This window comes from Protopterus annectens, chromosome 16.part0, assembly GCF_019279795.1.
Source record: "Protopterus annectens isolate FY-2018-M chromosome 16.part0, PAN1.0, whole genome shotgun sequence".
Classification (NCBI taxonomy): domain Eukaryota; kingdom Metazoa; phylum Chordata; order Ceratodontiformes; family Protopteridae; genus Protopterus; species Protopterus annectens.
The window spans coordinates 444,202,755-444,217,450 of NC_056750.1; the positions used below are offsets into that span (position 1 = coordinate 444,202,755).

General features: G+C 37.1%; 1 protein-coding gene across 1 annotated transcript in view; it reads right to left on the reverse strand.

Moving 5' to 3' along the window:
* Positions 1-900: 900 nt before the first annotated feature.
* LOC122790762 (protein crumbs homolog 1-like) overlaps positions 901-14,696 on the reverse strand; it is a 489,172-nt gene continuing 475,376 nt past the window's right edge. Inside the window, exon 12 of the mRNA XM_044058372.1 lies at positions 901-1,644. Coding sequence (XP_043914307.1) covers positions 1,423-1,644 — 222 coding nt within the window. The 3' untranslated portion in view covers positions 901-1,422. The remainder of the gene's footprint in view (positions 1,645-14,696) is intronic.

Below are 14,696 nucleotides of genomic sequence, written 5' to 3' on the forward strand. Positions count from 1 at the left end.
TTGGGATTTCAAAGTAGATCCAATATGCATACTTTATATATGTATACATACATACATACATACACACACACACACACACACACATATATATATATATATATATATATATATATATATATATATATATATGTGTGTGTGTGTGTATACTTTTTCAGTGATGGAGCACAATCAGTGTATATTTCTTCTTAGATGTTTAAGACTGCTCAGCCAGGTGCTGTTGCTGTTATTGAAAACTATACACTCATTCAACGTGTCAAATATGCCATTTCTTCCACTAGTTAGATAAGGAATTAGTTTTCTCGCATAAAACTAACAGGCGCACACAGAAAATATCACAGGTTTCCAGGAAATTAGTATAAAATTCAATATTCTACAAAACTTTATAAACTTTATATTTACAGATTTTTTTGCTTAGCTAACATAACAGCCATTTGGACTGCAGACTGAAGTTTATGTTTTTCTTTAGCTAAACATTCCTTTAAAAGGCATGAGTTAAGAAATTATTTGCTGATCTCAATAGTGAAGAAAACCTTTACTATTTCTATCGCCAAGTATATGCATACATACATAGACACACTAGCCAGTAAGATGCAAAATTTGACCTAGTACATATACATGCATGTGCATCTCTTTTAAGGCTAGGCATTAAGAAGCTGGTTACTTCCAAAACCACTGACTGAAAGAAGGCATCTACTTGGAGGAGTTACAAATGAAGCTGTAGTCATTCTGCTGGTTTAGTTAGTACATATCTAGACTACAAATAATCACACAGTATTATGTATATGTTGCTTTTTTCTGGCCTTTTATAATGTTCATACATACCATAACTTATTCTGGTTCTCTCATCTTAATATTATGAAAACAGTCTTCATAATGAACTACACTTGGTGCTTCAAAATATCTGAGTTGTCACATTTTTATTCTAAGTTTCTGAACGCATGAACAAAGCCAGTTAACTGACAACATCCTTTTCCAAATGGAATGTTTGTAAAAAGTCAAAAATGTCACAACACTACAATCACCAGGTCTTAAATTCCAAAGAACAGGATCACAGACCCCAATGTCCATCAAAGACAGTGGCTGCTGAATGCATGTAAACTATCCAACAACAATTTTGGCCAGTAGTTTTGTGCAAGAAGGCACCTTAGATGCTCATTCTGAGTCATACATAGTTTACTGAGCAATTTTAAGTCCTTGCTCCAATCATTCATGAATGATAAGCTATCATTACATAGTGGACAAGGTATTTCTTTTCCTTGGTACATTATATAAACAGTAGCCAGTAATAATTGATGGCTCCACAATAACCAGCAGGTATACATCCTGATGTATTTTAACAGAACTCAAGTAAACCCTTGTTACTCAGTTTCTGAGACAACTTTTGTAGAAACAGACCACTTTTTGCTCTAAAATAACTGTCAGTTATATCAAACGCTCTTCAGGTGGAACTTTAAGGACGCTGTCCATTTCCAAGCGAGCACCTGCGACCTCTTGTTGACTTGGGCTGTAGGTCCCTTCTGACTGGCGCTTCTTTCGTGCAGTAAGAACCATGAAAATGATACCAATGACAAGAACAAGGAAACAGCCGCAGACTACAGGGACAGCGACTGCAATAAATGGAACTTGGCTTGCTTGTGTTGCCTTCTGGAAAAAAATGTTAGAAGAGAGTGGGAACCTTGAATTAGTTCAAGATGTAAGGTGGTATATATTCATATTTGTTTTATGAGCAAACAAAATAAGCAGACACATAAATTTATGTCGAGCAAAATGGAAAGCATTAGTTAACAACTGCGAACATGGTGTTGCATGCATCATAAATAAGTCCTTGTAGGAGGAAAAAGGCTTAAAGGGCTGGGTGCTGTCTGCAGGAGGGAGAATAAAAGTTTATTTTTACACATTGCATATTGCATTGAATGGGAAAGTGGAAAACAAACTATTACTATGGGTAGACCTTATCTCTTCAAAACTTATTGCTATCAATGCATTGGAACAGGGGTCCCCATTTACGTTATCAAAGGGTCTGTTAAGCAGATGCCCTTTGATCAACATGTAAATGTCAAACTATGAAAAGTTTAAACGGCCAAGTAAGCAAATTTTTTCCCAGGGGAAAAAAATTGCTTGGCCGTTATCAGGAATTTGGCCTTTCCCTATTGTACTGCGATCTCAGAGTTGATCTATTTAGTTAGGGGGGGTGAGGGACAAATCCCCCCACTTCTTAGGGTTTGTTTTTTTTTTATTGGCCAAGTGATTTTTTTCCCCCTGGGGAAAAAAATCACTTACTTGGCTGTTCAAAGTTTTCGTAGTTCGACATTTATGTGTCAATCAAAGGGCGTTCGCTTAACAGACCCTTCAACGATGTAATATAGACCCTTGGAAAAGTGTTTGACAGCACATAGCTCTGTTTGAATTATGGGATTCATCAAAACAAAAAGCCAGAATAACTGAAATTCTGTTTATTTGTGTACTTTTCTGGGACAAATCACCCTGCACCTTCCATGTGGAAAAAGGTTTCACTCAACAAACCCCCCAAATTTATTTGAGATAGAGGTACGCTGAATTTTGCTGCTGCAGGTGCTTGTCTTTCTGATTCTAATTTGGGACTATATAGGCGGTTTCACGTAGGTTCTACTTCCCTCATTACCACTTTCCTTCTTTATCCATTTTGTGTTGTTTTATTTCCATGAGCTATTCATTTTCTTTTTCCTGTGTATTGTATGTCAGGCTTATATCATTAGTCCACCAGTATCCTCCCCAGTTCTAATTTGAATTTTATGACACTCATCGTGAACTTTTCCTCCTCATCTACCTATGGTTGATTCTTCCTCCTCTTCTCTGACATCACTCCTGATTCCAGCCTTTATCTGCAATACCAACAGTCCTCCATTCTAACCACATTATTCCATTTGTACATTTTTTACCCAGAAATGACCTTCTCCCACCCTCTTTCATTGTTACACATCTTTTGTTTTTCTTGCTACACCCATTTTCTTCTTATCCAAGAGTGTCTGCAACTTCCTCACATTGTACCCCCAAATATCTGGCACAGCACAGTGGTATGCCTTGTCCATTCTATCATTTAACAACTCTTTCCTTCTTATTCTTCCATCTTTCATGCTGATGACCACGGTCTCCTTTTTCTGGCTCCTGCTTTAGTCTGTTTCCTTCTCTCCTACTTCATTTTAAAGGTGTGATCATGAAATCTAAATTTCTATTTCTACAGGACTACCCCTTTAGATTGGAGGTGTTGTCCCCCCTCTGAAATAGAGCTTACTCATATAGCAAGTCTGCCTTCAGCACTTGCCTTTGCTTCCTTTTGAATTCCCTTAACCAGACGATATACAGGTGCACTTTCTGAGTCCCTATTATTTGACAGCTGGATGCTGATGCAAGTAATACTAAAGAGAAAAACACCAGATATCCTGTTTTTTTTTCCTGCCAACTACCTCTCCAGTCCTCCTTAAATATCTGTTGTTCCATCCATGAAGTTACATGCACCCATGTGTGCTAAACATGTAGAGACAGTGTTAATTTTGTGGCCACCTTTGCCTATTGCCTTCCCCAAAATCATAAGGCTTTTTACTTTAGAGTGTTCTCTACTATACTGCTGAAACTGCTGGAAGAGCTCCTACCCTCATCTCCTCTGAGACACTATCAAATTTTACTTTAACACAGCAAAATCTTTCCTGGTTAAAGCCATAACCACAGCCATAATCTTCTGCAGATACTTTTCCAACCTGAAAAAAAAAACACAACACTGAAATGGTGACCAGCATCAACCTAAGGATTATAATAGTAGCCTTCAGGTAAACTAAGCAGACCTCAGATTAAAAAAAAAAACTCAGAGAAACATTGCTCCCATAAAAATGAAATTAAAAGCTGACACACCTCAAGCAGTCAGGGTAAGAAGAACTTTTCTTTTTACCTCTTTTTCTTTGCCGATTCTACTTCATAGATTGTTTTGACATAAATCCACAGGCGAAGAGAAGCCCTCCACCTACCCCACCTTTTTTATGTTTATTTTAAATCTAGCCCTCCCCAACAACCTAGACCCAATCACGTGCACATATCCTAACACTCTTACCACTCATACATAACATACCAACAGAGTCAATTTACTACTCCATCTCCAATACTGATTCCTCAGCAGCTAACTTCCACACGCTGACTCCTCCCCTAAACTTTCCATTTCTTATTTTCTCCTCCAACTTGTAGTATCCTTCTTAAACATTAATAGCTACCTAAACCTGGTAGGTAAACCTGCTCCAAATCAACACCAACACTACACTTTCAAAACTATTACTCGAAATAAACTTCTCTAAACAAATATCACAATGCACCCTTTCCACAGCACAGCAACGATTCTCCCTTAATTACATATGTATTACTAAACCCATAAGACACTGCAGTCTCCAAAATCTATTACTTATATTACAAGTGTCTTATCACTCCAACCTGCAACTTGATCCCAATCTCATTAAATCCACTCATTCTTACATACCATCCAAACTCCCAAACAACAAATCACTAACAATTTTTTCTTACCTCTATAACTGGACATTTGTCCAGCTCTACAGATTAATATACCTGAATGAATTACATACTCGGCCTACACTTCTTTTTGTTTATCTGACCCAAGTATAAACAACTGTCAGGCAAAGACACTTCAGCATGCACAACACTCTCCTGTGGGGACATACACTCCAACCCTGGTCCTAACTAAAATTCCACTTGTTTACATATTGACCCCAATATAGAAAAAAAAAGCCAACAATCTTAATAAAACAGTCCAACTAAATCTTACCAGCACTAATACAAGAAGCATACACAATAAAGTAACAAATCTTCATGCATGAGTTTCACATTACACACTTCATCTCCTCTAAGTAACTTAGACCTGGTTAAAACCATCAATAAAAATGAAATACTGACCCTTGGCATAGAATGAAACTATAGAAGGGAAAAAGGTGAAGGAATGTCCTACTTTTCCAACTCACTACAACTGATCCCCTACTCATTGCCTCTCTCCCAATTTACTAATGTTTAACAGCTTCCTTAAAATAAATACCTATACCTCATTTTCATATACATTTCCCAGAGTAAACAACATTCCCACTCTTGAACATATACTGCCTTGATATCTGGCAATAGCCCCCCCAAGAAACTATAATCCTGGGAGATTTCAACATAGACTAGAACTCAACAGTCACAGATACTCATGGGCTTTATCTAACTTATCACCACTCTCATAAGACATACAAAAAATACTAAGACCATCACTTCAGACTGTACAGTGATCACCTCCCAACCTATACCAAAAGACACTTCTTATCCACTCCAAAATATCACCATTTTAACAATATATGGACCATAATATCATCTGAGAAAAAATACTTGTATAGTAGCCACAAAATCATGTTACTGGAATCTCCTTAAATATTATTTTTTTAACATTTTCATAAATGCCCATCAGACAGCCTCTAATCATGCTGGTACAATATGCAGATGACTCAACACTCTTTTGTAGAGCAGAAAATTGTAATGGATTGTATAAAAAAACAAACAAACAAAACACTTAAGAATCATTTTCTTCTATTGCCTGTGAGATTAATAACTCCCACTTCTTGCTACTCCCCCCCCCCAAAAAAAATCAAGTTGCTGGTCCCCCTCCCAAATCACACAATGATACTAACCCAGGTCTAACCATTACTTCCATAAATAACACTCAAGTTGTTCATTGAGAGTAACTCACTGAATTTGAGTTCAGTATTGTTGATAAAATTTGACCTACATGTATAAGTAGTAGTGAAAAAAAATTAGAAACTCAAGAGCCTATATTGCAAAAATAGGTTTCTCACTGAAGACAGCAGAAAAATTACAGGCTCCAACATTATACCTCATCTGTACAAACTAACTTGAACTCCAACATGGCTACTAAACTATGTATAGTGCACAGTCTGGTCTATAAACTAACAAATGTCCCATTCTAAAAAATATCCTTATACCAACAATCCAACAAGAAGTCTCTGATCCATATAGACATTTTTACTAAACATGAAAAAGCTAACAATTTAGCAGGTGAAGCCCTATATGGCAACCACATATCTGGGATATAGAATTTGGTCCCTGTAAAGCTAAGGTTCAGTATCAAGTTTTCCTCATTCAGAACACGTCTGAACATTTACCTAATGGAGTAATGGTTGTGTTCAGATAACCCCAACATCCCCCCCTTACCTTCCCTCTCTGTCCTCATCACCTAACCTGGTGATTGGTAAGTCTGTTGGAATAACCAGAAGAGTCTCCTTTGTAAATAAATCGTACATAATAAAAACATTTAGTAAATCATTTATTCCTATACCCACTAACTAATTCTCTTGGAATTAAGTACTCTCTTTAAATAATTTCTAGCACTCATTCTTACAATATTACTAGCATTCCTTAGAATCTGGGTGTACTTTTATATTCCTTTCTCCTACTATATTCTTTTTTTTTTTTTTGCTTAGTCGGTAAATACATTCAAAATGTACAAGCTGTCATCAGTGCCTCAGATGTATGTACTTGTTTTAACATTCTCTTTCATGTATTATTTTATGTTTCTGTTTTTATGACTCTGTTTTATGCATTATTGTAACTGTAAAGCTTTTCTCCCCAGACCTCTACTGAAAAGGGGGTTTCATGCCCAGCCAGAGTTTCCTGGTAAACACATGCAAATTAAGTAAATAAAAAATAAATCATTCCTAGTACAATCACTGCTGTCAAAACGCTGCTCCTGCTTCTGCCCTTTTCATTTCATTTCCTTATAGATTCAATGATTACCTCCCCCTTCCATGATATTCCTTGGTTGGCTGGCTGCCCATTCTGATTCCTCATCTTCCCTCTGTTCCTGACATCATGCTGTGGGCTGCTACTGCCTCTACTCTGCTTTATGCAGCTAGCCTCTCCTCCATTTTTCCTATTTTAGCCACATTTGACTGTGATCTCCCATTACATCATCCCTGCATTCTTCTTCTGATCTAATGGCTTCTGCTATGAACTCCTCAGCTTATGTGCTACCCCATGTTACCTGTAGGTATTACTCCTGCATCTGGTTAAACAAAACCTTTATTAACTCTACCACTTTCTACAAGTTCCATGCCTTACCCTCCACCTCAGTATGCTGCAGCTTCCACCTTACATGTTCCTCAGTCACATTGCCATCCCATTTAGGTCTTCTGTCCCCATCCACACACCAGCTTAGTGCTCATTCTATTGTTTTACAGTTGCTTTTGTTAATCAAGTACCATCTATCATACTAGTTTACTATCCATCATGTTGTTCAACTCTTTTTCTTATAATAATCTATGGCTTGTTTCATAGTATATTCTCTTACCATGTCTGCATTCATGCTAAGTTAACAACTTGTCTGATAATGGTCAGTACCTATCTCAATGCCTCTGCTCACTGCTGTCCACCTTTGAAAGATACTTTGCTTAGCTTTACTGTTCCTTCTAATGCACAGTGAAATGGTATCAAAAGGGAGCTGACTTAACCTAGTCAGCTACTTACATCTTCATTCCCTTTGACCTGTCTTCTACTAATTATCATTTAAATCAGACTACACTGATATGTGTCCTCCTAGCCAGGGTGAACACCCATTACCTTACTGAAGTCACCAGGAACGTTGACCTCCAAGGATGTCTTTAGTGATTCCCATTTTGATGCAAGTCTTTTTTTAGAATAAATAGCTAAAACCCATATGTACATAAACAAGAGTTTTTTGTAGTAATAAAACCAAGTAGAATGTTCACATATATTAAAAATAAATAAATAAAACCCAGTCAGCGCCAATTTGACTTGTTTAAATGCACACAACACTAACTCAAAATGCTAGTTTTAAGCCTATTCACAAAATTCTGCATTTAGTGCAACAGTAACAGATACAGCAGCAGACACTTTGCTGTCTGGTTCAGTTTACTTGATTGAGAGTTGTGTAGTCCACTTGCTGAATAAAAAAAAAAACAGTTACACTGGTTAAACCCAGTCGCAAGAAATGGTAATATTTACATACAGATTCTATCATACAACAGTTCAATGCCTTGTAACACTTTGACGATATGTGAAAGCTTCTTCTGATTTACAGAGACTCAAGAAAAACTACAAATACAGTATTTTCCTTCTTCTATTGAAAAGACGCAGCTTTCTTCAAGACAGCAACAACCATTTTAGCTCACACTCCCTCTTTTTCTAGGATACCACAGAAAAACAACTCCTGGAGTGTTAAATCCAGAACAAATAAACAGCAGCTAGTAGATTGAATAAAAGTAAATATTCCAGAACCACTCAGAGAGAAATAAAACTGTTTATTCTCAAGTAAAACTCCCCAAAACTTTCACAGTTAAAACAACTTCTTCAGGTTTGTAAAACAGATAACATAAGCAATCATCACTCTCTTAAATAAGCATATGTTGAGCTGTAGTAATTATCCAATTATTTAATTAACGTGTTCTATTTAAAATACCAACACCAAGTATAAAAACTTTCAACACCAAATATAAAAACTTTTAGAAAAATCACAGACACAAACATTTTTTATGCATTTTTGAAGAGACTTCAACTCTGGTTTCAAGGTAAATACGTCATTTAAACCTGGCAGATTAAAAGACCTAAACTGTAAAATCCACTTATTCACGTGTGTCTCTGTTAGATTAATAATGTCACCCCCTCTAATATATTTATGAATATTTTCCAAAATTACAATCTTAAACATGTGAGTGTTATCAGTGTCGCATATATGTTTATGTAGAGAGTTAGTTTCTATACCTTTCTTGATTTCTGACATATGGCTACATATTCTATCTTTTAATGTTTGATTTGTTTTCCTATATAAAATGAGGGACATTTGTACATTTAATCATACTGTACATATTAAATGTTTGGTATTACAATCACCATATGCATGGACATGAAAAACCTCTCTTGTTAACCAGATGTTGAAAATAATTCTCTCTCTCTCTCTCTCTCTATATATATATATATATATATATGGGTCCACTACAAGAATCTCAAAATACTGAAATCCCGAATTTCAGTATTTTGAAATGCTATAGCCGAAAGCTTTAAATCGCGAAACCCCAGAAGTGTGAAATTCAAAATCTAGAAGTTTGGAGATTTTGAAATAGTGCTTCTGGTGTTGTGGTGTGTGAATGGATAGGTGTAAGTTCAGGTAAGTATGTATGTGTAAGTGTGTTGGTTAGGGGCTATAGTGTATGTTAGTGTGTGTTGTGGCTGTGATGTGTGTGTGTGCAAAGGGCTATGAAATGTATGGGTGTGAGTTACCTTTGTGTGTGTGATTGCATGATCTCGGAGTTAGTATATATAAGTAGGGGGGTGCAGGAGGGCTTGCCCCCCCTGCTTGCCTGTAGTGTAGGATTATATGTTTGATTGTGGGGGGACATAGTGTGTACGTGTATGTGTGTGGTGTATTTGTAGTGTAGGTTCGTGATTTAAAATTTCGCGGTTCTGGGGTTTTGGGATTTAAAGCTTTCGGCTATAGAATTCCGAAATACTGAAATTTGGGATTTAGTCTATACTGAACCCATATATATAGGCAAAATGTACAGCCATTACATCTATAGGTACCCATCTTTTTATTTTTCTGTACCTTTTTCTGTTCTATAGTTTTTATTTGCTCTTTGTAACATAGTTTATGTTTTAATGTTAAACTTCTCGTATAACTAAATAATGGGTTATTCAACAATAACCTCTTTTAGTTCTGGTACCTGTGTTAACATTGGCCAATATTTCTTAATAATATGTGTAATATTATTTGTCTTCTGGTCATAAGTTAATACAAATCTACATCTAGCTTCATTCCTGTATATTCCTTTATTGTGCTTGTTAATTCTACCTTTATTTGAAAAAACAGGCACATGTAATGTGTCTCTTTGGTTCATGATGTTATATCTAGTATTTTGAACTTTGTCTATATGGAAACCCCATCACTAAATTCTTGGAGGATATCATTTAACTGTGTTAAGTCTGCTACTTGTGTATTTCATCTAGTAACTCTAGACACTTGATTTTTGACAATGTTGTCAAAAATAAAATTAGCATGCATACTATCTCGCATAAGATATGTCCACTTTTTAACGTCTTCTGGAATATTTACTTTTATTCAGTCTTTCTAGGATACAGTAGGTAATCCAACTTCCACTCCAGGTCTCCTCAGACTCAGCCATTCTATTTCTCTTCTTCCAAATGCAGTTAAGTGAGCGTTTCCTTGTACTACATATCAGACACACAGCCTTTTATTTCACTAAAGCAGATTAAACGTTTCCTTAACCAGGGATTTCTTCCTCTGGTAAACACAAAACCAATAACAGCAGGAAATGCATTTCCCAGCTTAATTCAGTGAACTTTGCATAACTTGTGAAATGAACTGGAGCTAAAACTGAGCTCAGCTGAGCTCAAATGAACCCCATCCCTTTTACATACACTTCGTTCTAAAAGCCTGTGTTTGTTATAACCATACCTTTTTACATACACCTAGTTCTAAAAGCCTGTGCTTGTTATAACCACACTTTTTTTCTTGAGTAACTGGCTGACCTTTCAGGGTATGCAGCTCACACTTTTTTCAAGAATTGCTCCCAGATCTGCCAGGTCATCATATAGTTCCAGGTCATTATACAGTGTCTTCCCCCAACTTAGACCCTAGGGACTGAGTATCCATATTGTCCAGAGACATCCACCCCAAGTCTGGCAAATCCACTATATTGGATATGTTTGCCAGGGTCAATGTTTTTATTACTGACCCAATTCTAGATTTACTATTTTTGCCAAAGGCCTGTACATCATCAAACTGAAGAACCACTCCTTATACACTTGACTGGGTCTTCCAGTTCTCACGTCAGATTTATAACCTTTGTCGAACTTCAGAGAGGCATGGGAATACCTAAGACTGTTGTATTCCTTACCAGCCCTACAACTTTTTTTATGGGGACCTGAAACTATCTGTTCTGAGGTACTTTACTGGTACAGCATCACTGTTACTCTGATGCACCTCTGTGAATCCACAAATCCAGACCAAAGAGAACTCTTGAAACAATTGTGCTAAGTAGTTTGATGATACTGATCTCAAGGGGTGTAGCCCTATGGTTGGTCCTTGGATGTATACCAAGGAATGAGTTTTGAAGCTGATGCCCAGTTCTGGTAAAGTTTTTTTATCGCTTGAGGTTCTATTCTGTTTCATTTTTTTAATTAGTCTCTATTCACATTATTCATTGTTTTTTCCTGTTGCTAACACATTACATTTCTACTTATACTTGTGATTATGAACATCACTCATTAGATCTACAGCATTAGCACAGATATACTGCGATACTTTGTAAATGGAGTTATACACATTACGATGCATATAATCAGGTAGTGTGGGGTGGCTTTAGATAAATGTCCAGGCTGTGAGTAGGTATGGCAGTTTAGTAAATTTGGTTTATAAACAGCCCCATTCTTTTCCATGGGTTCTTGGAGTCTTTGCGCAACTTTTCCCATTTCAGAATAAAGACTTACTATTCCTCCTTGGACTATTCATCTGCCTGTCCATCCTTTTCTGGTGCATCAGGGGATGGCCTCTTCACATATTCTTCAGTCAGTTCAAATTAAATTCTGATACATGTGTCACAGCATCCTTTTCTTTTTTTGTTATGACATGACTGCAAATCCTTCTGGACATCCACATGAACTCCATTATACCCATCAAGTCCACTTATGGTGTTGCATTGGTGGGAAATCCCTTCTCTGTGTTGCTATCCAAATTAGGCTGTAGGCCTTGAAACTTTAAAGTCATTTTATGTTCTGTTGTCTTCAGCTCCTGAATCATTATCTGCAAATTATTTCCATTTTCAGGTGCACCATTAGTTCTTCTACAGAGTAACAATATTCTCCACATCCTCAGGTAAGGCTTCAGATAGTGGCGCCATCTTTAAGCTCCTCCTGTACCTTGATCGTTCCCTTATTTTGGTATCTCCTTTAAGCTCCTTCTGTACCTTGATCGTTCCCTTATTTTGGTATCTCCTTTAAGCTCCTCCTGTACCTTGATCTTTCCCTTATTTTGGTATCACCTTTAAGCTCCTCCTGTACCTTGATCTTTCCTTTATTTTGGTATCACCTTTAAGCTCCTCCTGTACCTTGATCGTTCCCTTATTTTGGTATCTCCTTTAAGCTCCTTCTGTACCTTGATCGTTCCCTTATTTTGGTATCACCTTTAAGCTCCTCCTGTACCTTGATCGTTCCCTTATTTTGGTATCTCCTTTAAGCTCCTCCTGTACCTTGATCGTTCCCTTATTTTGGTATCTCCTTTAAGCTCCTCCTGTACCTTGATCGTTCCCTTATTTTGGTATCTCCTTTAAGCTCCTCCTGTACCTTGATCGTTCCCTTATTTTGGTATCTCCTTTAAGCTCCTCCTGTACCTTGATCGTTCCCTTATTTTGGTATCTCCTTTAAGCTCCTTCTGTACCTTGATCTTTCCCTTATTTTGGTATCACCTTTAAGCTCCTCCTGTACCTTGATCTTTCCCTTATTTTGGTATCTCCTTTAAACTCCCTCTGTACCTTGATCGTTCCCTTATTTTGGTATCTCCCAGATACACAGCAGCACATTTTGTGATGTGATTCCTTATTAGGCTTCCATTTATTGACTTAGTCTTTCTCTGTCTGCAACAAATTCTTTATCCATTTAACTTGAGGATGACTACTGCTAAGGACCCTTTGCGTACTTTCTAAAAGTATGGATTTCTGCTCTAGAGAGTACAGCTCTGACGTATGACTGTTGATTGGAATCTTCTCTTTTTAATTCATCTCAAGAATGAAGACCACCGTTTAGTTCCTTTTGTAATTTGTTAATTTGTTAATGTTAGTTTTTGCTGCTTGACATCTTTCTAGTTCTGGGACACTGTGGATAGGCTGATCTTAGTTCATCCTGTATTTCCTCTTTGGTTTGTTTTCATTCTCCACCTTAGAGTTTGATTTAGCATATTTTTATTTAAGTGCATGAAGCTGCACATTGTAATGAAGAATTGTTTGAATTAGGGCTTCTTCAATTCTTTTGGGTCCCATTTTAGAATGCTAGCTTTCTGTTTCAAAACATCTTGCCATCTAAACAATTGCTGACTTTTTTCTGAGTGTGTGGTCATACACATTCAAGCTCCAAATATGATACAGATATTTCATCACAAACTTTACAATTCTGTTATAATAAAGAAGGAGGTATATGTCGTTCTTATTTATCAAGGTGGCCCCAATCATGAAGACAACGAACATGCTCCCAGCTAAACAGTAAGTCATCATAGGTAGCTCCATGAATAATACCTCAGAGGTCTCCTACCAGACTACATGGGGCTGGGCAGTTCTTTATGAGGTTTTCTGAAAATCATAATTACCCTTAGTTTGCACAAGTTCAGGACTAGCCTGCAGACAACCAGAAGCTCTTCTGTAAGTCATACTTCCAAGTCCCTAAGTATGCTATAGACTAATATCATGCAGTCATCTGCATACTTAACGAAGGTATGATGTCAGAAATAGGAACAATGCCACACTTCACTCCCACCTGGGTATTTAAAGACCCAACACTAAAATAAATAGCTTCCAGGACAAAGGGCATTCTTTTCTGACCTCTATTCAATGACAAACTTTTTGAAGTACACTGATGGCAAATATGCTGCCAGTAGGGTGATTTGACTACTTTTTAAACAACCTACAGTTTGTAACGTTTTCATCTTTGGCTTGTGCATATAAACAAACTGTCCTGACTAATGAAGTATTTCTTTCCCTAAAGTGATATTTCCCCATTTGTAGTGTGTGACATGCATCTGATGTTTAGCCTGAAAGATTTTGAGATGATGGCTATCCCTTTCCCACATTAATCGCTTTCAATAATTTTGCTTGGAAGTGTACCAGAACACTGAACATTAGATTTAGTTACCTTCTTATACCCAATTCCAGGCATAGTCTTAAACAGATTTCTGGAAAAGTGAAGGTGGGATAGTGGGTAGAATGGAAGCAAAAGCATTCAGGGAAGAAAAAAAAAACACAAGAAGAAGAAACCACAGCACTTTAGTGTTACAGTGGAGCTAAAACACATATGCCTGCAATTTGCAAAAGATCTAGTGCCCCCTTCCTCAAGTCACAAATTTATTGGTACCCCTCAGTCAGGGCTAAAGAGGCAGGCAGCAGTAGGGGCAATGCTGCAGTAAATCTGTCTGAACAAAGAAAGTCGTAATACTCATAGTAAGATTAGTGCATAAAAACATTCACCCATGAGTTTGCTGCTGCTAAAATTAAACCTAAAAATAAAAAGGTGTGTGTGTGGGGGTGGGGTGGGGGGTGGGGTAAATCCATTCAATTGAACATCACAGAATTTCCATCAATTACTCATGAGATCAGGCAGTTCAGGAAAGTAGGTAATGCCCCAGGGGGCCCTGTATGAACATGGACTACTAGAGAAAAGAATGGAGGCCTGGCTCACTAAATAAAATCCTAACTCGTATTAAAATAATTCTGCAATACTGCCTTCAGATGAAGGACTCAGTCCCCTGCTTGAAAGCTAGCTGCAAGACAGGCCAATGTGCTTTGCATGGATAAAAACATGTCAGAAAAAATGGATTGACATAAACTTATCAAGTACTGAACCACTATTTAAAAACACCAGCAATTGAAATCAGGCTGTCA